This window comes from Clupea harengus, chromosome 22 (assembly GCF_900700415.2).
Source record: "Clupea harengus chromosome 22, Ch_v2.0.2, whole genome shotgun sequence".
NCBI classification, from domain to species: Eukaryota; Metazoa; Chordata; class Actinopteri; order Clupeiformes; family Clupeidae; genus Clupea; species Clupea harengus.
The window spans coordinates 14880522-14907810 of NC_045173.1; the positions used below are offsets into that span (position 1 = coordinate 14880522).

General features: G+C 45.1%; 1 protein-coding gene across 1 annotated transcript in view; it reads right to left on the minus strand.

The window, feature by feature from the left end:
- Nucleotides 1-5016: 5016 nt before the first annotated feature.
- st6galnac3 (ST6 (alpha-N-acetyl-neuraminyl-2,3-beta-galactosyl-1,3)-N-acetylgalactosaminide alpha-2,6-sialyltransferase 3) overlaps nucleotides 5017-27289 on the minus strand; it is a 49905-nt gene continuing 27632 nt past the window's right edge. The window contains exons 4-5 of the mRNA XM_012815383.3: nucleotides 12849-12956; nucleotides 5017-11363 (exon numbers count right to left, since the gene is read on the minus strand). Coding sequence (XP_012670837.2) covers nucleotides 11174-11363; nucleotides 12849-12956 — 298 coding nt within the window. The 3' untranslated portion in view covers nucleotides 5017-11173. The remainder of the gene's footprint in view (nucleotides 11364-12848; nucleotides 12957-27289) is intronic.

Genomic DNA, 27289 nt, shown 5'->3' on the forward strand with positions numbered 1-27289 from the left:
GATTTGATTTTATCCTCTGCAGATTATGTCAAGCCTATTGTACAAAATTAACAGAAGGCTATCCCAAGCCAAAAATAAACAGAGCTTTCTGGTTTTAACACACAAAAAAAGCCTTCAAACAGACAATATCATCACATTAGACAAAATGCAAATATAACCAGATAAAGGCAATTCAATTTGCTGCATAGTTAACAACACAGTCTGCTTAACAAAAAGTGAACAGAACTATTACTGGATTAGCACAAGAGCACATTTCAGTTACAAAAGTATCAGAAGAATCTCCTGCTCAAGTACACAAACAATCACTTAACCTATGTGGCACAGTCTTTCTCTCTACCTCTCTCTCTCTCTGTGTGCGTGCGCGTTTTTTTCTTTTGCAAGACTTCAGTTAAGATTGGTTACTTCGGTCTTGCGCCACTAGCATCAGTGAACTCTGTGTACTTAGCACTATGGTGTGTCTTCAGGAGTTTAATCAAATTGCTTGTGTTAAACAAAGTACTTTCCTTTCCGCCCCTCGACACCGTAGCAATGCAGATCTTACACTGTGCCTTACTCCTGTCGTCGTCATTTATCTTAAAATGAGCCCAAATCGCCGTTAAGGCAGCATAACGGAATTGCTAATCGCTAACGAGATGCTAGCAGCTAAATTTAGCGAAACCTGTATACTGAAATACTTTGACACTATGACAAACTTTCCCAACACAGTCAAACATCAAGCAAATACAACACAAGACGGCAAATAAGCTACTTACTAGTCTGGCAGAGAGTGGTAGGACAGGTAGGACAATAAATCACATTTTGTGTCAGCATAGCCCGGCCAGTTTGATGCAGTGAAATACTGATGAGTGGTATCGGTGCTTGGTATCGGCAATTCAAAACGAGTACGAGTACGAGTATTTTAACGAAGTATCGGCACCGATACCGATACTGGTATCGGTATCGGTGCATCCCTAATGACTAGCAACTGAATTATTTTTTAATTTAACCGACATTGTCTGCATTGTATGTTCGGCTAAATTAGTTAACTAGCAGCTATACGCTAGCATAGCTTGTATCACACTGCTCAAAGGAGATGGAATATCCGATTCAATACAATAAATGGGATTGCTATTTAGTGCCGTTTCACTGCAGCTCGTAGAATATGCACCTGTATACTGAAATGGTAAATATTGAAATTGGTATGGGGGCACACTTTTTAGTGTTTGTGATTCTAGCCGGGATGTTTGCGCACCCACTTAGCTAAGCAAGCTATCCTAGTGTTAGAGCCACTAGAGGCTATACTACTGATGTCCACACAAGTGAAGTTGAATGCATTTTGCATGGTATGGCACCTAAGGAGTTGGCTGTTGGAATTTTCTACTGAAAGAAATCACCTAAGTTCACCTTCTAAAGACCAGCTTTGAATTAAAACAAAATATCAACATACTGTGTAGCCTAGATCTAGGACATGCCAAAATGTGTATTTTATTTATTAATGAGAGTATTAGTAGCCTAGCCTATGTGGACATGTTGTTAATGGTTGGATTTTTTTTCTTCATAGAAAGCATGCAAGTCACGTGGATAGGTATGACGTTTTAACAGCCCCACGCAAAAGAAAAGCAAAGAACCAAGACGCTCCTTCAACTTTCAGGCAGTTAAAGTTAGGTGAAACAAAGATGGTTTCTAAAAGAAATGTTGATCATGCCATTTTGAATTTTGTAATCCAGAGTCTCCAGCCCTTTAGTGTGGTGGAGCAGCCATCATGTCAAGATCTCTTGCAAGATCTTCAGCCCAATGCCTCTCTGATGTCAAGGACCACCTTGTGACGCAAGATAGATGAGGATGCAATTGAGATGAAGAGGAACATCAAAGAATCTATGTCCACAGTCGATTTCATTGCTACGACAACAGATTTTTGGAGCGCAAGGCGAAGGGGTTTCTTGGGGTTACTGCCCACTGGGTTGATCCCAATAGCTCCACCATTAAATGTGCAACTAAGTTACAAATAAATGTAAAATGAAATAATTGTTTTCTAGTGCTGGTATTTCATAACCACTTGGTCTTACCTAATGGCAATAGATAGCTTTCAATGTTTTGTGCTTATACTCTTTTTAATAGACAAATGTAAGACACTATATAAAGAGTGGCATTAGTATTTTCACCTTATATCAGTTGATTGAGCCGGAGCTTTGATGTGAAAATGATAAAAGGCCATTAGAACCATAATTCATCAAGGTACTTTTACTTTTAATACTTAAGTATATATGAAGGCAAAAACTTTTATACTTCTACTTACGTAGAAATTCAAAGTGCATACTTCCACTTTTACTGGAGTAATATTTTACACCAGGTATCTATACTTTTACTTAAGTACGTAGTTAGTGTACTTCGTCCACCACTGATATTGTCAGACAAGGGTAAGCATACAGAGATAGCTTTTTGAGGAACACATATTTTATGAAATGGTCTCTTAGGCAATTCTGAACATCATGTTACACTGTCAGATTAAACATTTTGTTACTATTTCCCCTTCACAAAAGGTGATCAAAGTGAGTGTGAATTGGCCATTTAAAGGTGCAGTCTGTGATTCTAATCCCATACACCTTTTTGTCAAATTCAGCGAATTGCTCGTCGCGGGTCTATATCTGCCTGTTCGGTGTTTGCGCTAAAAAACTTTGGTGATCAGACACAGCCCTGGCTCTGTAAATGGGAAACAAACATACGTAGTTAGCTCAGACTGAGCCATAAACAATCCCAGCCAATCAACACTGTGCTTCAGGAACATGGAAGGGAGGGGTGTAATTTGATTCACTGTTGACCTCAAATATCAATAACCTTTCACAAAACTGAAAACGAATCCCAGAGTGCATCTTTAAACCATGTGCATTAACAGGATTTTATTCATCCTGGAAAAAAAAGCTGAACGCCTCTATCAAGCAGCACAGTCAGCTCAAGATTTCTTTCAACTTGCACATCTCAGATCTGATGGTATCACAAATTACTCTTAAGAGATTCTATAAGAAAAATCACTGTTTCCAGCAATGGAGTTAAATATATTTAGTGTGGCCATAAATATTTCACCCCATGTACTGCACTGGTATCCCCATACACTGTGTGGTCTCCAGCACGTCTGGAGGGTGAGCTCTCCCAACATGGCAGCTCCAGCCTGCTGTGGTACAAGCCGCCCAAGCAGGTGTCTGACAGTGTGAAATTAGTCTCTCCTTCTGCCAGAGCCCTGCTCCCACCCAGCCTTCCGTACAGACAGACAGGGTGTTGCGTAGCCCCACAACGCCGTTTACCCCCCATGCTCAGGACAAGGACGACGATTCCTTGCCAGGCTCTTGCGAAGAGAAGAATGACAGTACAGCAGAGACTTCATAGGTCACTGGATTACAAATCTATGGACTGATTCAGGGCAAGCTTCCGTCCCAACAAAGAGATATAAATAGTCTTAATCAATGTATGGACTGGCTTATTTGTAAAATCTGATTTGTACAGGGGGGTTGAAAGATCCTTTGAAAGGACTGATGGCAAGTGTTTCTCAGCATGCATTTGAAGCACAGTCTTTGATTGGCTGCAATCCAGCTCTCAGATGGGCCTGTTAAAAGTACATGAATAGCATTTTGGTAAAGGGAAATTGACTGTGCAAAGAAGGCCCTTTCAAGATAAACACATTCAACTGGGCTCATTTGCTAACATTAAGATCAAAGAATAGACGCGGTAAAACCTAAATCCAACAGAGGTAGATTGGAGTCACCAGATCTTTCTGAGGAAATCATTTTAAGTCACTGGATATTGTTTCTGTTTGGGGAGAACATTTGGGAAAACACAATTGGGACTCTGTCAACAGTATTGGAGTGCTTCACTGTTTGCACTATTTCAAGTAATTACATTTCTACCACCTTTGCTGATGACTTCAGATAATTTATGGACCCCTCCCCGACCCCTCTTAATTTTGAATCTCATTTCTATCTCATTGACCCTCTGTCAAACACTATGAGGACTTTACCACATGAGTGCCATTTTAATATGAGGCTCAACAGTTAAGCTGTAAAGTCATATAGGGACTTTAAACATGCATTTGTCAGTCACAGTTAGGATTCATGGCAGCTAATACAAATATTTGATTATAGTAGGCTTTGTGTGAGTGTTCCTTAGAAGTACCAAACAGAGTGAGTTGTAATCTAATTTGCACCCTGTCAGTACGGAGCTGCACACTAAGAAGTTGTGAACTGCCCAGCATTACTGATTGTTCATTAGTGCACAATTTATTGTATTTGCCTCGAGACAGCGCAGGTTTAAGCTGCTGTCTGTTCTGTTTTATTATCAACATGGGCAATTATTTCAGGCCGCTATTAGGAAAGGCCATTGGTGTCTCCACAGCCTCCTGATCCAGTAGAATTACACAGGTCCAGTAACTAGCTCTGGCTAGACACTCCCTCAGAGAGATTGAGAGAATGAAAGGAAGGAAGACTCAAACAGAGGTTTCCTGCAAATGAAACCATTTCTCTTCAACTGACTATATGAGTATCCATCTTCTCCTTTTGACTCTCACGTGAGCTATGGTTCTTATAATGAGAGTGGGTGGACCTAAAATGGCAACCTTGTACCTTGCTTTGTATTTGTGACTCATTGTGACTCTTATGCAATCTGCTGCTGTCACTAGTTGTGTCCTTGAGATAACCAGGACCATAAGAAAACGGTTTTTGGATGGCATGATGTTCCTTCCCTAACATGGTAGACTCCAGACCTGATTAAAATCCTAACATGTTACCAAGCATTTTTTAAAGTCAAAGTATATTTTTGTGAGGACTGATGCAAGACACCAAATTATAACCTTGAGCTTGCTTGAGCATAAATACACCTTTGTGGTGCTTGATTATGTGCAACTGTTGTATGGCTTTGCAGAATGATAAGGTAGAGTGAGATGCATCTGTCTGGTTTGTGAGCATACCAAGTATACAATGCACTTCTAAGTACTGACACAACCATAAAACCATACAGAGGGATGTCGCTTGAGTGCTGGCAGAAAAAGAAAACAGTTTAATATCATTTATTCATTGTGAACATTAGGCTGACAGAGAGTACAAAAATGCATGTGATAGAATGAGTTTACTGCACAAAACACAAGGAAAGTTTAAGACAAAAAAGTAATACAAATAATAATAAAATGACAAAACACTGAAATCAGCTTCAGCAGGAGCAGCATACCACCATCCAAAGATGTAAACATAACAGATACTTTCAAAAGATATGTCTGAGAAAGTGGGGGAAATCATTGCAAAACATTGGCAAAATGGTTTTTTATTTTTACACTTAATTGTGCTTCAGAGAGTACTGTGCGTCCACAAGGAGAACAGATGCTGGGTGACTTTGTCCTCTGACAATTTTGGAAACATCCTCTTTTTCTAACTGGCCCAAAATCTCATGGCTCTGTTTATCTGTTTATGTTGACAGGAGCCCAATCCAAAGGCCTAGGTGGTACTTAAGTACATATGGTAGTGCCATCTGTTCTGTTAAGGGCAGAGGGGCACTAGAACCTTCCAGCTGAAATGTGTCTTTGATAATGAAGGTAGCCACTAATCTAATACCACATGCATCCACATCGTCCTAACCAGTCAGCTCTAATAAGCTACAGAATCCCAGAGGAGAGTGGCAAAATTGACTTTCTGTAAGACTTAAAATTCTGGACGACGCATTTCAGGAAAAATCACAGTATAAATCCAGAGAATGAAGGAGTGAAGGTTATGTTTGTTTGAAAGGGAAGATATGTCCAAAGTAAGGCGAACTGAGCATTTAACAAAGCCCATTTCCCTTGGCTGTCCAATGGTTCATTTGCACTTAAATGAGAAGTGAGTGGAATTCGCCACATAACCATCGATCACATAGAGTCTGTCTCAAATACACCCACATCCCCTGGACAAAAAAAAATGGATGGAACCACAGACTCAAATCAAACTAATACAATAGAGGCATTATTATTGAATGTCGGACATATACAACCAAAAACACACAGAAAATCTATTCCATTTAGTGCAGCTTTCTTCCATCCTCAGTATGTCTTTGTCTCTGGGCCTTTTATTTAGTTATGCTTCATTAGACCCTTAATTTAATACTGAACATTTGCCATTAGTCTGCAATAAGCTAATTACAATGCAGACCTTTAAACCTCCAACAATATACAGGCATTTATTCAGAGCGTAGTCATCCTAAACAGAATACCCTGATGTGGTTTTCGTGAGGTACACTGCCTGAATGTCAACACAGGGAGGCTGATTGCAGAAGATGAGGGGCAATACTGAGCGATGATAGAGTAGGCGGGTGAATATTTCTGTTAAGTTCTACAAAAGTATACATCAATCACCGGCAGCATTTAATGATGAACAACACACTGAAATAGCTTGTGTGGAGCACACGTCCACTTGAATTAAAGGTGCAGTGTGTAATCACAGATTAACACAGAGACAGAACTGCTTGAGACCCCACAACAACATTATTTTTAAAGGTACACAATGCTATTTAGTGTTCAAATGATACAGCTTGTCTCTTTGTTTTAGGCATGTGTTTTTAAAGAAAGGAGGCAAAAAACATAAAATAAAGAAGAAAAAAAACAAATACAATAGGGTGCTTTGGACAATTGAAACCATGGCTTTTTTGTCAAACACTGATCATTTTGTCCTTGTAATGATAACGATGGCTACACACACCACCTTTTAATGAAGCCAGTAAGACTACTGATGACCAACAATAAGGCAAAAATGAAATAGTTATCACCATATCAGTGTCTACAGAGAAAAAAAAGATAATTTTCAGCAATACATTGATCATCTATGAGAGGGGCTGGAGCGGTATATTTTCATCCTCACGGATATTGATGAAATAATTAAACACACCTTCGATCATTTTCATGTACTCATTAAATTCATAGAACACACATAAAACAAAGAAGAATGTAAAAAATGAACATCATCACATGCCAATTTATGACACACAGGGGATGAGAATGTGAAGCCCTAAAAGTACATTAAAAAACAATGAACACACGTTTGTACAGATTGCTGATCAACCCATATAAGTTCAAATATTTAACAAAGAGATTCAGTAATCCAGTCCCTTACATTATAGTCAAGGCAAAATGTCTGCAGGAGACTTCAGATCTTTTCATAATGACATGAACATTATGCACCATTCTCTTCTTTGAACAGACATGGGAAATAATTATATATACTGTACTGGATATATTGATCATAACCTTGAAAAGTTTTTTTCTTGTGAATCACAGAATGGCCAGGAGTTGGGTGTTAACTATAGACTGAGTAATACACTTACCAACAAAGAGAAAAAGGACACTTGATGCATGAAATAAAAGTGCTTGAGTCTAAGCCTTGCACCTTTCGAAGACGAATAAAAAGCACTTGAGTCTAGTAAGGGAAAATCATAACCGTCACCTCTGAATTAGAAGTCAGTCATCCATGTCTGAGCATGGTAAGACAATTGCACCTCTATCAAGCAAAAAGAACAAAAGAAAGAAAGAAAAGAAAATTGAAGACAGAATAAAAGAATACATTTATAGCCTCTTCCTCTTGGCTGGTAGCACAAACAACAATGCTACAAATGAGAATGTGATAAAAAAAAGGCATACCACTGACAGTGTCAGTGACTGACTGCTATCCATGAGGAGTAGTATAGGGCAGCAGAGGCAGGCTGTATTGACATGTCTCTCAGGAGCTGTCCTAATGGAAGCTTCCAGAGCAGCCTGATGACCACATCCCAGCTGAGAGTGGACAGTGCTGGAAATGATCCGGTGCAGAAAGTAACACTGCCTCCATGTTTTTCTCCATTTATTGTCTCCATCCATGCGCTTAGCCATCTCATTTCACTCATTAGCTATGCCGCCTGGCTGAAGAACTGTGCCAATTAGCAAAGCCAGATGGTTTTCACACAGAATTCCTGCAGTATGTGCTTTCTGAACCCGCGATTTCCCATCTCTGCGAAGAACGTTCCGTAACACTGCGGGACGCCGCTGCTTCACAGTGGCTCCTGAAGGAAGCCCCTAGGCCTGCTTGCTCACAGGAAGCGAGACGTCTTCGAGCAAACAAGCTACCTTCCTGCGACCGCTCTCCTACTGCGTCGTTCTCTTTGAGAAACGACTGTCCTCGCTGCGTCCCCGGGGGCCGCGCTGATGCACGTGGCAACGGCTGCGGTGGGGGGAGCAGTGCTGAGGGGCTGCTGCACACCTGCTCACAGCCCAGGGGAGGGGGGTCGTGGTGGTGGGCACTCATGTTATTGCAATCAGAGAAAGAGGGAGACCGCTGAAGACTAAGCCAGGAGAGCTGCCAGACAATGTCACAATGACAGGCTGGTCAAAAAACATACAACTATATACACAGAGTGTACAAGACCACTGTATGTATATATGTATAGGGGGGGGGGGGGGCTAGCATGCCTTGCACTCAACAGAAAATGGTTCACAGAGCAAAACAACTCACTAATTAGTTTTTTGGATCCCCTTGAAAGGTGCACTATTCATTGCTGCCAGGTCAGGAGCTCTGAATGATAGGTTGAACATATTATTACTGTCCAATGGTCATTGCTCATCATTTCGAGTCATTTCTAAAAAGTTTTTAGGGGATTTTTGGAGATATTTGTGGACACGGCTTTTACTTTATGCCCACAGGATTGCACTTCAAGAGCGTCCTCTCACAGTCAGGCTCAGTAAAGCTACCAGCTCAGCTATACAAGAGGACTAGAAATAGCTGGGAATTGCGTTCCAATACATTCAATGGTTGATGGCGCTATATAAATACACCAAATTGGAATTGAATAAGGTATGGGTTTAAAAAAAAAAAGCCAAAGCTGCCCTGTACTGTTCTCCTGTAAACAGACTTCTAATGAACCTCTTTTCTTCTGCCAGTGCAGAGCATATACAGCAGACAGGTGGACAGATGTGGGAAGAGAGGAGAGAGAGAGGAGGAGAAAATGAGGCGCGGAGCCTGTGCGGTCGAGGCAGGCCGCCCAGCAGGGGAGTCTGGCTGCTCCGCATTATCTGCTGGCTGCATCATGCCCCAGCTTTGAGAGCTCCAGAGATGATTAATCACTCCGCCAGTCTACCAGCCCCTTCTGGCCGCGCCAGCCTCCACCGCTCCTTGACGCATCACGCTTCGGTCCTGCCTCTTCCCGGGGGGACAAGCGTGACAGGTCCCCCCCCCCCCCCCAAGGTATTTGCTGATAGGTTTAAGCACATGTCAAGGGGAGATGTGACAACACTGAAAACCAAGCAAGAACTGAAAATGCTGAAGAAGAAACTATTTTAAATTCCTGCTATTCACTTCCGTACAGACACATTTGTCTTGTTTTTAGGAATTTAAAGGCACATTGGCCCAAAATGCCAATTAAGTAATCTAGTTACTTTGTCTTTTTTTGTGCTCACCCACATAATTATTTTAATGAGTGAGAATGAAAGTAATCTCAGTGGGAGCCAAACTAGCTAAGAATTCTAACATGGAAGTCTATCATCTGCAAGGAGCACCATCATAGACAGCAAGACTAAGTGGACAGTTGGCATTATGGGTCCCTCTTGATCATCCGGGGCCAATAAAAGCCAAATGAAAAGAAGAATAAAAACAACAACTAAGGAGAGTAAATAATGGAAGGAAACAAATAAGGACTTTTCCACACAGTGGTATCACATACAAAGGCATTCATGGCTCAGAGAGATGGCTGGTGGTGGTCCGGAGCGGTGGTGAGGTGAGGTGCCCTGAACTGCGTCTGCAGAGGCTACAGTATCATTCAGATAGAGTCCACTCCACGGCACAGCACAGCAGGCATGTGAGGGCCGTGGCAATGGTAGTGGTCTTGCCCTCTGACTAATGGATGCTGTGACATGCTGTTTGCACCACTTCACCCTATGCTGTTAGTGCTATTAATGTCAAAGAGATGGCACTTGCACTTGGATGAGAGGATTGTAATGCATCGTGACATATTGCTCTGATGTGTGCTGTGCAATTAATAACGGGGGGGGGGGGGGGGGGGGGGTGGTTGGCGGTGATCATCCAGCAAATCTCGTTCTTGAACCCAATGAATGAATCATTTTACATCGCTAATCATTGCAGGCGTTTTAAATGGGACAGAATGGCAGCCTTGAAGACAGGTTGAACATGTGATGCTGGATTGCAGATGAAGATTCGAAATGATAAATTTCATATATGCTTTTTGGAGCATACAGATGCACATCTGACATTTCTATGTCTTGATTTGTCAAAAGACTGATCCGAGTTTGAGTGTATCTGTGTGTCTGTGCGTTTCTGTGTGTGTGTGTGTGTGTGTGTGTGTGTGTGCGTGTGTGTGTATATGTGCGTGTGTAGGGAGGCTGTGTGTAGGATGAAAAGGATGATGAAAGATTTCCTCCACACACATACAAAGTATTCAACTTTTCATCTATGTGATCACTGCAGAAAAAAAAACCTTTGAGAGAAACAGCTCGTTCAGCTAAAAATGCAGACTGTAGACCAGTCTATTTCTGCAAATTGGTGGTGCATCACATGGAGATTCAAGAGGCTTTTCTTAAAAGAGAGCGAAAGAGAGAGAGAGAGAGAGAGAGAGAGAGAGAGAGAGAGAGAGAGAGAGAAAGAGAGAAAGAGAGTGCGAGAAATCCATGATTTATGATTGCACTTCCTCGTCATCTTGTGAATGTCAAGCAGCAGCCTTTCTGCTCGCTGGCCTTTGCTTGAGTGACCTTCCCATGGCTGCTCCGGTGCAGAAATCGACAGCTGGACAGTGTACGAATACAAACATTCACAAGCCGCGCTCTCGCACACCATGTTGCGTCAACAGGCATTATTTGTTCAGTAGAGTGCATCTGTCTAAACACTGGTGATTGATTGTCTATCGGGGAGAGACCAATGCACCAATGCGGAGATCGCTGGTGTCGATCTCCCACCGCCATAGGACCCTCACGCTCTTCACAGCAGAGGTGCATGTAGAATCTCACACGCAGGTCGTCTTGCATGTCAGTGTTTTTTTCATTTCTCTAAGGTGAGTGCAGCTAGGAGACCTCTGAGTGCTACAGTGTCCTCAGGGCATGGAGCGATCTGTGTCTAGTCACAAGGTTGTGGTGGTGTGTGTGTGTGTGTGTGTGTATGTGTGTGTGTGTGTGTGTGTGTGGGGGGGGGGTGGTGGGGAGAGGTGGTGATGGTCATGAGAGCTGCCACTCTGGATTAAGGAATTTGATAGCATGCGTCTTGGCCCACTTGGCAAAGACGGCCTTCTCGGTGATGAAGCGGTGGCCGCCATACGGGGCGCTCTCGTGAAGCAGGTACTCAGCGCACTCGTCCCGGCTCCCCACCTCATAGTAGTGGTATGGCACCTTCCTGTACCCTTCCGTCCTTAGCCGGGGAGAGAAGGAGGGACAGAAAGACGTTGTTAGGGGCAGACGCACAATAGCATGCTAAATAAGTATTTGTCTTCAAAGCAGGGCTGTTTCTTTCTTTCTTCTATTTCTTTCCATCTTTCTCTTTTTCCCTCTCTTTCTTTCTTAAATAAAGACCAATCTCCTCTAGCTCAGAATGCCCTCCTGTGGAATAGGGGTGACTTTAAGAGCTTTTTTTCGTATTATTCATGGCTTCAGGAGCCGTGTCACTGCTGTGCCGCAACAAATGAATTTAATTTCACTCTCACCGCCGCACCTGTTGAATTTCAATTATGAGGGGGGCAGTGAGGTCAATTGCTGCTATGGCTCGGCACATTATGTTAAAACAGATACCTTCCTGACGCACAGCCTTGCATTAAAATGACTATTGTTGGTGTGCTTCTCCAATTGTTCAGGCTGAAAAATTAAACCTGTGGCGAAATACACCTTAGATTTAGAAATGAAATAGCATGCCGTTTGCAAAGAGAAGAAGATGTGCTTGATATACCTAACGTAGATGTATAATTTTTCAGGTTTGGATACGTCATAACTATTTATATCAGCTTTGTGTGGACAGCACGCTTACGTTCTGATACTGTACAACACTGTACAGCTAAAAATTAGACCCGTGACAAATGGAGTGGGCTGAATTTGGGGTTACGGATATTATTATGCAGAAATAAAAATTCAAGTAATCGCGTACACTGTGCTCTTGCTCTGGGATATGGAAGGCATGTTGATCTTGCACGCAGCAATAAAGGAGAAAAGGTAGTGTGAGCCGCAGACGGTAAACCCTGTGTGCCATGCAGACCGCTGGTTGCGGAGTAGTGTGTGGGAGGAGGAGGCTCTGGAGTCATGGGGCTGGAGCAGACCCTATTGAAGATGAAGGTGAGGCTCAGCTGCCATAGCAATTTGCTGCATCTGAAACTCCATTCTGCCCCTTCCCAGCAACTTTTATATATTTACATTCGCCCAACCTCCACCAAGCCGAGCGCAGGGCTGTAATTATGGATCGTTAAAGGGAAGCAGGGGAGAGTTCATCCTGACAGCGAAGCCGAGCCAAAACACAGGATTAAATGATGCCCCTTGTCTGAGCTCCAGAGAAATCTTTTATCTTTCTGCTGAGGTGAATCCCCAGACTCACTCGCCAGTCGGATTAAAAAAAATAAAAAACACCCATGGCACGAATCTGTAAATATAGATCTCCAGCTAACGAGGGAACTGAGACTTTCATCCGAGAATCGATAGTAATTCAATTACATTAAACAAGACGCCATTATCTCCAGTGCAGCCTACAGTGCAGGAACACTTGTGACAGCCGCAGAGGATACCCTGACAGGGATAAGATCCGGGCATGTTCATGCTAACAGAGATAAGAACAGTCTGGACTATCACATGGCAGTGATGATGGCGAAAGAGAAGAAAGAGGAGAAATAGGGGAAACTTCAGCTGCTTGTCTTACTTGCAGTACGTGTCGTTGATCATTCCGTAAATGCGGATCTCTTTGCACATGTCCATGGCCAGGATGAGGGTGAACCAGCCAGTGCTGAGGTAGGATCCTGACTGTATGCTGTCAACAAACACATAAACATCCACACAGAGGTTAGCGGAGCGACAACTACAAAACAACATAGTGTTTCAAGTCTATTATTCACACACACGTAGAATATTACAGTCGACTAGGTAACCTTGTGCCTGTTTGATCATGCTTCAGTGTGGACACACAGCACACAGGCAAGCAGACTGGGATAAGAGAACTCTGCATGCCATTTGTCTTTGAGGAGCGGCATGTTAACTCATTTGTGACTTCATAACTCTCCATAGCCACAGATTTAGTTCCCGAGGTCCTTAAATCTCACCGACTCTCTCATAGCTCACCGTAGCCTGAATGAAAAATGTTGGGCAGAAGCAAGTCCTCTGACAGGCTCCAAACTACAAAAGGACCAACCTTTCAATGATACTGACAGCTCATATGGGCCTCTCTCACTCTCTCTCTCTTTGTATCTCTCTCTCTCTCTCTCTCTCTCTGTCTCTCTCTCACTGTTGGAGAGAGAGCGTCCATGCCAAGTGCGAGTGATTGAAAGTGACATGGCTGAAGCACTCACTCGCCTCAGCGGCAGGAAATGAGGGGCGGACAAGAAATGAGCTCTGACAGTCAGGAGAGGCTGAAAGGTAAATAATCTACCACTGGCGCAGGCACGGCATGGCACCTGAGGTGTGACCCGCAGTACAGTGCCGCGAGGCGAGCGTCTCGCTCCAGGTACAGCCTCATGTGCGTCCTGTCTGATTCACCGCAGCCTCGCGTATTTAAAGACACGGCAACCTTGGGGACACAGCTGTCTGAGCGCAGTGACAGAAAACGCAAGAAAATGAGGGAGAGAGAGGAAGTGGGAAAGAGAGGGAGAGGGAGAGAGAGAGTGAAAGAGAGAGGAGTGTCTGTCATCTGAACAGATGAGGAGGGTGGATGGAGGGAGTTTCAATAAGCCTTTTCCCCTCACCCCATGGAAAAACCTATTTGATTTGAGGCCAGCTTTGTACAGAGCGCTTTCTTCATCAGCAGGAGCAAACCCTCTGAAGTACAAGGCATTAATTCCACTCTCCCTGCCCGTGCCTTCACACACCCCCCCCCCCCCATGCCCTTCACCTCTACCCCCCCCCCCCCCCCCTGCACCTCTGCCTCCTCTGTGCCGCCCTTCTACTCCACCTCTCTGAAATTGCTTTCCAGCTGATACGCTACAGAGCGAACGTGTGGCTGTGTGTGTGTAAATGCGTGTGTGCATGAGTGTGTGTGTGTGTGTGTGTGTGTGTGTATGTATTTGTGCGTGTGTGTGTGTGTGTGTGTGTGTGTGTGTGTGTGTGTGTGCTTTAGTATCGAGGGACAAGCAGGATGATTTGCCTAAAGGAACACAATGCCGTCTTAATGGCATTCCTCTGGAGGCAGGGCCGATTTAACAGCAATGCATATATTTGGAGCCAAGGGGCACACACACACACACACACACACACACACACACACACACACACACACATACACACACACACACACACACACACATACACACAAAACAATTACAACTACTCGCCTTAGCTCAGATCCTTTGCTGTCCCATACTAATGGCTCACAAAACAGCAGCTGAGAGAATCCTGCAACCATTCCACTGGTTTCTTAAGCAGCATCCAAATATGAGCCATATCAGCAACCTGATCAACACAAGACGGCCCTATGGGCAATTTGCGTGTTTACGTTACTTCACCCGGCACTATTAATAGCACGAGAGCTTTTTGTTCTTCACCAGTGGCCTCTGGTGAAAAGCAGTGCATTACCAGCTTCATTCTGTTAAGGTCTTCAGTCTGCTCAGCAGAAACTTCACAGGAACCCTTGAAGAGGTTCGAAGAGCTAATGGCCCGCTTGCCTCCCTTAAGGGATGTGCCAATATAAAGTGAGCTCAGAAAGCCAGGAGAAGAAGAACTGTTTTCTTTGTTTGCTTCGTTCTGTCTGTCATTGTTCCTTTCCGCACATTTCTGGCTTTATTTCCAGGTGTTCTTCTTTCTCTGTTTCTTTCTTTGTGGTGAAAGGACACGGCTTTGGTGATTCGCACAGCCGCCCGACAACCTACAGTCATCTCATTCTACAATCTATACAAGTCCTGCATGTATCCACAGTGGCAACTGGCAATCTCTTATCCTCTCTGCCGCCCTGTTCCTAAGGTCTCCAGAGCCGTCTGCTCATCATTTCAGAGGAAATGTAGTCTGAGGCTCTGCAGACGGCTTCTCACCTCTCCCACCACACCCTCACTGTTGATTGAGCACCAGCCTCATGTTCATCCTTATGTGGACAAGACAGAAACACACTGCAGCGCCTGACCCCCCCCCCCCCCCAACCAACCCTCATATCCAAATGGTAAGCCAGAAAACTGATATCTTGCAGTCTCATTCCCCTTGCCCTCTCACAGGCAGCTACCCATCGGATAAAGTGTGCTTTATTAATCCAAATGTGAGAATCTGTGTCCCTCTACGCCAGTCACGACCACAATACAGAGCTGTGGAGGGTAGCGGTCAGCATCCCTAATTTCAGAGTAGTAATTAATAAAGGGGGTCTAGACACCATCACTAGGGTAAACCCTGGTGCTGTTGTTCAAAAGATGTTTCATGTACATTTACCAGACGCTTTTATCCAAAGCGACTTACAAGTTATACAAATTTTTTTTTTTTCTACATTTACACTGATGGCACACTGCACATCAGGAGCAATTAGGGGTTCAGTGTCTTGCTCAAGGACGCTTCGACAGGGAATCGAACTAGCAACCTTCTGATTACTAAACGACTTCTCTACCTCCTGTACCCTTATCGCCCCATGTAACCTGTAGATATTTAAAGGTAAAAGTCCACGATTCTGGCAAAAGATTGTTGATATTTAAGCTCGCCATCAAATTACACCCTTTCCTTCTGTTCTCCTGCGGAAAAATCTTGAATGGCTGGAATAGTGTGTGGCTCGGTCTGAGCCACTGTGTTTGTTTCCTATTTACAGTGCCAGGACTGTGTACGACACAGCACGCACACAGAACGCACAGCTAGAGAACAGTGAGGAGAAATTCACTGAATTTGACAAAAAGTGTATTGCATTACAATTGTGGAGTGCACATTTAAGGATGAAATGTCATAAACTATTTTCCAACATTACACTGCAATAAAATATATTTAATCTGTTTAATAATGAACAATTCTAATATGGAGGTGTGTAATCCCGGCAGGGAAAGGAGACAAGACAAGACAAGGAAATGGAGAGCTGGGTTCCTGGGGAGACAATCTCTACCAGGGCTGCTGGAAACATTACATAAGGGCAGTGAACTACATTAAGATAAACGGATCTCAAAGGAGAGGACAATGCCAGAGTTAGGGTTTAATTACATTCTGCCATAGATTCAGAGGGTCAGTTTGGATCAGAAGAGGGTTAGTGCAAGATAATTCCCCTCTAAAGCATCAGGATATGCAAAGCAATTTATCCCTCAGCAACCGAAACGCAGATACAATTAAATGTATGACACTTGGAATAATTTATCCGTTGACCCAATAATAAATATGTGTCAGATAAGACCTAGGCTACAGTATGCACCGGAGTGAAGACTATACTCAGGATATGTCTCTGGATGCTCCTTGTGCTTTGGATGAGGTTCTTTGTTTGAAGTTTTTCAAGCTGATGAGGGATTTATTGTATAATTTGTTTCCACAATTAGTCAGTAAGCATTGCAATTCCAGCCCAACCTTGGTCTTTCTTTTGTTGTGAATATGTATCTCATTACAATGAATTGAAGATGTGGCTGAAGGCTTGATAAGGCCGGATATTACTTTTTGCTTGATAACGGCTGTTCATTTGTAAGGAAATCATAACTAGCCTCTCATTATGAGGTTCAACAAAAATACATTTTAAAATGAGCTTTCATTTAAAGTGTAATTTCATTTAATAATGACTTTTATAACGCTAAAGGCATACAGTGCTGTAGATGTACGTGCATTTTAACTACTTCCTAATAGTCTGACTAACGCTGAAAATGGCAGAAAGTGGTGGAAATTGCAGACTGAACTAGTAGGCTATCCAGTCATTTGCCTTTATATCAGAACTGTCATTGGATTAAAGTAAGCTCAGGATTAAATATCTAACATAACAGGAACAACAACCCTTTACAAGGCCATCTAAACCTCTTTTTAGCAAATTCAAAGACCGAACAATGCCATAGTCCTTCAATTTTCTAAGGCAATTTCTCAGGCCTTGTACAGGTAATTCACCATTCACTGCATTATGGTTAATTTGCCTGTATTTTAGTGGCTATTATCACCTAAGACATTCAGTTGCTCTTATGTTCATACTACATTCAGCTATATTGCTATGTTTGGCTGTTTCATTCTGAGAGCAGAAAAAGGTTATTTGGGATTCATTAATTGTAATGTGGGAACAATGTCAGCTGACAGCAATGAACATTGGTGTGAAAAAGAAAACTGTGATGTAGGAGTCCTACTACACCAGAACGCTGATATTTACCCTTTACGTCTTTGGCAATCAGATTTTTCATGGTAAGGTACAGTATATGGCAAGCAGTGAATACAGTCTACAACAGAAGTGAGTAATTGCACGAACACTTGCTCTTATGTCAAATAAAAAAAAACATTTATATTTACTATATTGAAACTAGAGGCCCCACAGTAGCACACCTTTAAGTACTGAGATTCAAATTTTAAATTCCCTTTAAAAAAATGTAAATACCCCTATACCCCTTTTATTAGATTCAAGTCAGGCGAAAGACTTTGACAGATCATAGTTTTCACTTTTCTTTTCTTCTGTAGAAACCTTTGCGTGATTTTGTGTTTTGGATCATCATCATGCTGGAATATTCCTTTTCAGCCAAACTTCTGGACATTGGGGACCATCTTATCAGCCAGTCTTTTGGTATATCTATAGGCATTCATGGTGCCATCTGTAAATGTTTTCTCCTGCAATGTTTTCTTTGCACTCATGCAGCCCAATATCATCACACTCCCACCTCTGTGCTTCACTGTCAGGACTATGCATTCAGTGTGGTAGTCCTGGCCCGGTTCACGGCACACATGCTGGACCCTATCTGAGCCGAGCAGCTCCTCTGCACAAAACTGCAAGAATAAGCTTTGCTAAAGAACATGAAAAGAAGCCTGATGAAGGATTGGGAGCACATTCTTTGGTCGGAAAATACATTTGTTCGGCTCATTTGGCTCATATTGCACAGAGGTACACTCACTTATGTTGTGTACTGTACATGTGTTTAAGTCTAAACATAAAAACATTATGTCACCTGCATCTGTGTCGCTTGTAGTGGAAACGTCTCGGTTACTTACGTAACCTCGGTTCCTTAAGCAGGAACCAGATATAACACAATGGGTACATGACGTCAAGTCATGGCTACAAATCGAAGCATTTATCTACTGAAAGGCCGCGAGATCTGTCAGCGCGCGCTCCTGGCCCCGCCTTCCAGGAGCTCTATAATATCATTACGCGCCCTCAGATCTTCCTCGGAAAGAAACTGAGCAAGACAATCAATCCAAGGTAACACTGTACACGCCAACCTTGTTATATCTGGTTCCTGCTTAAGGAACCGAGGTTACGTAAGTAACCGAGACGTTCCTTATCGCAGTTCACTGCGATATAACACAATGGGACCCTATACATTCCCGCGTGATAATACAGTGGCAGCCAATTACACACACCAGCTCTACTGAAGCCTTTGCCCTCATAGAGGTTCATACGGCCGCTGGCGGTGAACATATTAACAGGGCAACCTTTGTCATAGGCGGCAAGGATCGCGATCCTGCGCCTGTAGGAAACCACCCTGGAGTGTTTCATGTGCAACAAACATGTAGACACCGATGAACACACTTATCATATACATCGTTCTCAGGTCAGAGGATTCAGAGATCGCTTGCCTGCAGAACACCATGAATTTAACAGGGCCACCTTTATCATAGGCGACAGGGATCCGTGATCCTGCGCCCGTAAGAAAACCCTGGGATGTTTCATGTGCAACATAACATGTAGACACTAATGAACACACTTATCATATCTATCGTTCTCAGGCCAAGGGATTCAGAGATCGCTTGCCCGCAGAACGCTATGAAGAAAACTAGGTTCAGCCACATCTAACATATAGAATCTAATGAAAGTGTGGCGAGAACTCCAGCTTGCAGCTTTGCAAATATCTTCCACTGAGACGCCCTTTAGTAAGACCCAGGAAGACGAGACCCCCCGCGTAGAGTGCGCATGCAACTTCTCCGGGGGATCTAAAGACAAGCTCTTATAAGACAACACGATAGCCTCTACTATCCAACGGGAGAGGCTCGGTTTTGATAGAGGTCTGCCTTTTGCGCGTGCACCGAAGCACACGAATAGCTGATCTGACTGTCTGAAAGCTCTAGTGCGCTCTGCGTAACAGCGGAGAGCGCGCACTGGACAGAGTTTATTCAAACGTTCCTCCTCTGCTGACGCAAAAGGAGGAGGCGAGAAAACTGCTAATTCAATCACCTGATTGCGGAATGGGGTTACCACCACTTTAGGTGTGTAAGCAGCATTAGGTCGCATAACCACTCTGTCACCAGCGAGCGAGAACTGAAGGCACGATGGACTGACTGACAGGGCTTGCATGTCACCAACGCGTTTTGCTGACGTTAACGCCAGCAGCAGCGCGGTCTTTAAAGAGACAAACTTTATGTCCACTGTCTCCAGGGGCTCGAACGGAGGCCCTGTGAGAGCACGTAACACCACTAGCAGATCCCAAGAGGGTATGAGGTGTCTCTCTGGCACCCTGAGCCGCCTCACCCCCGCCATAAAGCGTGACGCTAGCGGGTGACTGCCAGGAGAACTGCCATTAATGCCTGCGTGGCAGGCTGAAATGGCAGCCATGTACACTTTGAGAGTAGAAGCCGCCTTCCCCTCATCAAACAATTGCTGTAGGAATTCTAGAATTAACGCCCAGCGCGCAGTTAACGGGGTCGTGCTGACGCGCAGCACACCACTGCTCAAAACTGCGCCACTTCAGCGTATACAGAGCCCGTGTTGATACAGCTCGGGCACTTTGTATTGTAGCCACCACCGCGTCCGACAAGCCTGACGCTATGAGCCTGCACCTTTCAGCGAGAACCAGAGCGGGCAGCAGGTGTTCTGCCTGTTCGCGAACAGGTCCACCTGCGCTTTGAAAAAACGCACCCAGATCTGACCTATCACTTGTGGGTGAAGGCACCAGTCTGCTGCTCGAGGATCGCCCCTCGATAACAGGTCCACACCGTAGTTGAGGTGACCTGGTATATGAACTGCCCTGAGGGACAGGACGTGCCTCGCTGCCCACAGGAGCAGGCGAGTCGCCCAATGGTGTAATGACGGGGAGCGCACTCCGCCCTGGCGATTTATATACGCCAAGGTCGCAGTGTTGTCCGTCCTCACTAGTACATGTTGACCACTCAGCCTGGGCAGAAAGTGTTGTAGAGCTAGGACTACTGTTCGCAGCTCTAACACATTTATGTGAGACGCGGCCTCTGTCACAGACCAGAGACCGTTCACGCCTCTCCCTTCGCAGACAGCTCCCCAGCCTTTGGTGGAAGCGTCTGTGGTCACCACCACACGACGCGACACTATGCCCATAGTGCCTGACGCGGCGAGAAACCAGGGGGTTCTCCAGATCGCCAGGGCTTTCCTGCATCTGGAGGACACCACTACTCTGCGATGCCTGTCTGTGACTGCGTTGAGCTTCATAGACAGGTACCATATTTGGAATGGCCGCATACGCAACATCCCTAACGGGAGCGCTATAGCGGCCGACGCCATCATCCCTAACAGGCGTTGGCAGCGCAGCGACGAAACTGACTGTCCCCGTCGGAACTGGCGCACGCATGTTTTGATGGCATTTATCCGTTCTTGAGACAGCCTGACCTCCATGGAGGTGGTCTAAGATCATACCCAGAAAATGCGTAACTTGCCTGGGGCAGAGAACGCTTTTTTCTCTGTTTACAACAAAACCCAGTCGATACAGGTGTGCCACCACTAGATGGCCATCCTGCACTGCTGCAGCTTTTGAATGGGAAGCAATTAACCAGTCGTCCAAATAATTGTAAACGCGCAAGCCGCGTAGACGTAATGGGGCGATAGCTGCCTCTACGCACTTTGTAAATACCCTCTGCGCTAGGGACAGGCAGAATGGGAGTGCGTTGAATTGGTACGCTATTCCTCCGAACGCAAACCTCAGATATTTCCGATGTCTGTGGTGGATCGGAATGTGGAAATACGCGTCTTTTAAGTCTATCGTGATAAACCAATCGTTTGGCCTTATAAACTGCACAAGCCTGCGTGGGGTCAACATTCTGAACCGTAGCGGCATGAGTGCTTTGTTTAACACACGTAGATCTAATATCGGCCGATAACTCCCGTCTCTTTTGGTACGAGGAAGTAACGGCTGTAGAAGCCTGCATTCCTCTCCTTGAGAGGGACTCTGCTTATGGCCTTTTTTTTGAGCAGGGAGATAATTTCTTCCCGTAGGAAGTGAGACTGTTCTCGCTGCATTACAGACTGTATTACTCTGCTGAATGGCGGAGGGGAACGGGCGAATTGCAGCACGTAACCCTTTGTAATCGTTTTTAGCACCCATGGTGACACTGCGCATGCGCGCCAACTTTCCGCACAACCAGGGAGGTTGTGCTCTGAGTTGAATTTGTCGGGGACTAACCCGCTCATGGTCAATGAGTCTACGCCTAGATCTACACCCACTCCGCCTAGGGAGGGAGACGAGATCTGGGGCTGTTTTGAAATTTTTGAAAAAAATTTGGGGGTGCGATTGCACTGTGTGCATCGCGGGGGGAGTTGCACAAGCATGTCTGGGCACTGCGCCATCTGGGACAGGAGTTAGGACATATGATTGTGGTGCTTGTGAAAACCTGCTTACCGTGCTGGACATGATTTCCACATGTGAGCGACGGGCTGATTTCTGTGGAGGCGGTGTGGACTCCACCGCTCTCCCCTGTGTGACGCGCGGCTGACTGTCACGATCAGGAAGCCTGAGGTCTCCCTCTGCCTCGCCCGCGGCGAGCGGAATGCTGCCGCGGAGCCTGGGCTGCGCCCTGGGCAGGGCGCGCAGCTGGTCGCTGTGCTGCAGGCTGCGCTGGAGGGCGGAAGGGTTGTCTCTGCCAGCCTCGCCCGGTGGATACCTTTGCTGGAGGCGCTGGCGAGCGGAACCCGCTTCTCTTCCGGCCCGGTGCGGGTGTGGTGTGTCCTGAGGAGGACGTCTCACCCGTGCCCCTAGAGCGAGGCATCCAAGCCTGGAATACCTCTCTGCTCTTCTGCTGTTCTTCGAACTTGGCAGCCATTGTGACCACTGCCTCCCCGAAGGCGCCCTGGACAGAGACCGGGGCGTCGAGGAGTGGTGCTTTTTCTCTGTCTGACAGCTTAGCCAGTGATAGCCACAGAGACCTCTGGGTAGCCACCGCGGCACCCATCACCCTCCCCAGTGCCTGTGCCGTGCACCGAGTTAGTCTGAGCGACAGATCCGTCGCGCGACGGAGTTCTGCCACAGACGGGTGATCTTCCCCCAGCGACAAGGCAAGCTCAGTCAGGAGCTTTGCCTGGTAGCGCTGTAGCAATGCAGCCGTATTGGTCGTGCAGGCAGCCTGCCCTGCAGCCAAATAGGACTTCTCTGCCAGCTGAGCCTGGTGTCTGCCCACCCGCGTGGGCAGGAGAGGCTGCTGGCCGAGACGCATCGTGGGGGATGCGGACGAGAGGTAGCCCGCTACTGCATCCTCCACTTGAGGAAAGGAGAGGTAGCCCCTCTCCTTAGCCATGTGGAGCTGCATGTAGGGCGCGAACCCCGGCACCGGGGCTCGGCCCGAGTAGGGTATCGCCCATGTCGCCTGCAGTTCCTCATGCACCTCTTCGAAAAAGGGAATGCAACTGGGAACTGACGCGGCGGAGCCAGCATAGAACTCCCCGTCCAGCAGCGAGGACCGCACACTGGGAGGGGGAGGGAGAGGGAGCCCGAGGCAGCTGGCTGCTCTCAGCGCAACCTCGTGGAGCTGCTGGCCCAGGAGCCGAGACGAGGTAGGAGGTGTCTCCACCCGCAACCTGACGTCATGGCTCGTCTGCATTGCTTCCGCGATTGAGCTGTGCTCATCGGAGAAGTCTAGCAGACTATCATCATCCAGGCTGATGTCCAGCTCGAGCGCATCGTGGGGGATGTGCAGGACACCGCTTGGTTGAAGCTCCTCAGCCTCGCTGCCCGCAGCCCCAGGGCTGACAGGCGGCGGAGACGGTGAGAGACCCGGGAGCGGAGCTGCCGCCGCAGGGCGACTGCTCACGCTCACCAAGTCCAAGGCTGAAGACGCACTCATTCCTACGGGGGCGTCAGCCCCGGATGGAACTAGTGCCGCCTCCTCGGTGTCTTTGCGCTTCCAGAACGCAAGGCGCCTGGTAGCCTTAGCTAGCGGGAGGCTAGCACAGATGGGACAGACAGGGGCTTCGCCCGAGAAGGCGCCCTCCGCGTGGTCCCTGCCTAGGCAGGTCACGCACCGACGGTGGCGGTCGCCCTTGGGACGGACGTGACCGCAGTCGGGGTAGTGTCTGGCCATCTTTTATCAATCTGAAAGTAGAGAAGAATGTTAAAACACAAGCACACTATCTGCAACGAACACGTTGTTAGCAAGCTAGCAGGCTAGTCAGAGACTTAGCCAGCCAGGCAGCAAGGATAGCAGCCACTACTTTCAAAATGAAATTAAGCCAATGAATTTCGTAGCGCCCTGAGCTAGTGAGGGTTAAGGAACCCGATAACTCACCAACCCGTAGAGAGCGAAAAGCACACAAAACTCTTTTGACTGTGGTAGAGCGTTTGAGATATACTCAGAGATGTTCACTCCGTCTTGCGAAGTTTCAAAAGAGGAAGATCTGAGGGCGCGTAATGATATTATAGAGCTCCTGGAAGGCGGGGCCAGGAGCGCGCGCTGACAGATCTCGCGGCCTTTCAGGCGTGAATAGATAAATGCTTCGATTTGTAGCCATGACTTGACGTCATGTACCCATTGTGTTATATCGCAGTGAACTGCGATAAGGAACTGGAAATTTGAAATGTGGGAGACGAGAGTCTATATTGTGACACACTCCTCTCAGGACAAAAGAACTATCATTATGTGTTGTGCATGAAGCAAACTGAGCATTTGGAAGAGACTTTAGCGCAACAAAATGTCTCATGCATATAGTACGACTACAGATAGTGAAAAATGTTAAATGGGTCTGGCTTGCCAGCATCAGGCGTCAGCTTTGTCCTTTCCTCTATCCTCAGAGCTTATTCTGGGTTGTTTGGCTTTTTGAGGTAATGCTCGGTTTGTTGTAAAGTAAAGGGGCTTTTCCTATTATATTTATAATGTAGCTGTTTATTTACTGCCCTCAAAGCCTTTTTATTCACACAACCTGTTCAAAGGCAAGCCATTAAATACTAATATGGTAATGTACATATGCAGGCTCATAACAGGCTTCCCATTAATGACTCCATAATGTATGCTAATTGACAGGGAAGCAGAAAAATGTCAAATTTGGCTGCAAGTTGAACAAACAGTTTCAAAAACCCTTTCAGAACGCTACAAGCAATGCTGGATTGTGTAATAGCATGTAATATAATTGCCAACTCTTTCCTAACCCTCATTCAAGAACACAACACGAATTCAATATTTTCACTACCAGACAGGGCCCTGCTGGGATCACAGTAATTCAATATTTCAATATAAGAGAGGCCAATTCCCCCCCACCATCCTCAGCAAAACAGCAGGCACTGGATGTATTGCATTTAGCATCACTTTTAAAAAGAGAGCGGTGTCATGTGACACATTGTGTTGTATGTTTAAGATGCCGATTTTGGTTTTGGAGTCGAGTACCTGGTCTTAAAATAAATACATGGAAAATTTAATTGCGATTCAGAATGAATGAAAAGACCTAAATACTGTAATGCGGTTCATGTACAGTGCACTTAATAGTTGGGAAAATATGGTAGGTCATTCATTGGCTACCTCTGTTTCGTATGTTTTGACTTTCGTGTGAGATCAACACTTTCCAATAGTCAATATAAATATTTAGATATACTGTGTAAGGGAGTGAAAAAGTCTGATACACTAGTGGATGGGATGCCTAAAAAACAATGAAATCAACTGATTTATTTTCACACATATGAGAAACATGCATAATTAACTAGGACCCTGGACAATTTAAAGGTAAATGTATAAAGCAAGTAGCTAAACATATTTACACTCATCACCTGAAAAAGACCATGAAAAGAGAATCTAAAACTACTTTCTGAAGGACACATTTCAGTGAACTGTAAGCAATTGGAGACGTAATCCAAAACATTATATATTTAATCAAAGTGTTATTATATCTATATTTAATCAAAGTGTTATTATATCTATATTTAATTAAAGTGTTATTATGCATATATTTAATCAAAATGTTAAATCTATTAAGAGTAAAATGATTTTAACGTCCTCTGGTTGAGAGGTTATGGTTCCGTTCGAATATATCATTTTTGAACCACTTCATCAGTTCACCCCACTGGTAACACTTAAACTTGTTGCACTTAAGTAGATTTCAAATATGAGCAGAGAGAAATTTCAGAAAGACCCTTATCATCCTATTCTGAGCTGTATGTAATCTGCATTTATGACACCGTACAGGCCACTGTATCAGAATGTGGGCCAAAATGTATTTGATGTTGCTACAAACACTGTAGTTCAGCGCTGAGAGTTAAATGTATTTGATGTTGCTACAAACACTGTAGTTCGGCGCTGAGTGTTAAATGTATTTGATGTTGCTACAAACACTGTAGTTCGGCGCTGAGTGTTAAATGTATTTGATGTTGCTAAATCCCATAACACTGTAGTTCGAAGCTGAAAGTGATGAGGTGGAAGATGTGATGGCAAGGCTGAGGGAGGGCAATGGGGGATTAGTCTGAGTAAACAATAACCACCTTCCCTCACTGATGACTGCACTGCAGGGCAGGCACACGTAAACATGGCTTTTTTTATTTTTATAAATTCGCTTTGATATTTCAACACATACTCTTGAATATCGTGAAAAATATCAAAGAAATTACACTGACAAGTGCTACAGGCGGAATATGTGCGTGGGGGGAGGGGGCGTGGCGACGGCGGTTAGTGATCTACCCTGATAACTGCACATATTTAAGTGTTATAGGCAGAATATCTGTGCGGGGGGGGCGTGGCGGTGGCGGTGGCGGTGGCGGTGGCGGTGGCGGTTACAAACACGCACGTGCAGGCACATCAGTGGGCCACAAATTACTTTATAGTCAGAATGGTGGTCCCTGGGAAGAAACCAGTGGAAAACCCCTGGTTTACAGCATTGGCCAGCGGTCCTGATTGCACAGAGTGAGGACAGAGTGACTGAAATGCATTTACTCTAAATGGAGGTGACTGGCTCACAATGAAGGAAATATACCTTTCAGTAAAGCTGGGGGGGGGGGGGGTGTGTGTGTGTGAAAGTGCACTAATTCTTGTTTGAAATGGTGGGAATAAATGAGAGGCCTTAGTCTGATAGAGTGAGAGTGACGACAGCCTTTCAGACTGGACAGACGCTGACTTAGAGATGATGACCTTGCTCTATCAAGGCAAGAACAAGAACAAGAACACACTGCGGTCATTTGCCCTGCCCTGACAGGATTCTTTCTTGAGTGCTACTACTGGATGGAGGATGGAGCTTTATGGCGGCACATTTGCACATACACTCCAGGCCCTTTGATGTGCTGCACAAAAGAGTGCAACCGAACAGCTATGGCTTTTGGGGTCGTGTAGATTCAATACACCAGCACCGTTTCTACAAGTGAAATACGGCAGCCTGGCTTATGCAGGCACTTGTCGACTGGTACATGTAAAGCAAGTAAATTAAGGAAAAATGCGTTAAATTAACACTAATGTTTTGCTGCTGCTAATCTGCAATGAAGAGGCTCATATTCCTGTTAGGAAAACATCGAGCACCCCGACCACTTAACACATGCTCAGTAAAAGCTCACATCAAGCTGGATCCTCTCTTCTAAAAATCAATCCGGAAATAAAGAGCAATTCCAGGGATTCCATTCTCATAAACACGTATCTCCAGGGATTAAAGCTTGCTTACATAATGAGCAGAATATCATCATAATTTAAGACTATAAATAAAACACTTTATTTTCCTCTTAAATCTATGTGTCTCAAAATACATTACTTTAATGGGCTACATCCATGATTTTTGTTAATAATATGGGCCCATCTCCAGATGATTTGCAGTACATGTAGTTCCTAAAACAGTGCATTGTGCTCCTAGGTCATAGCTTAATTTGGCTGAGTGCTGATAAAATGTGATGCATGCAT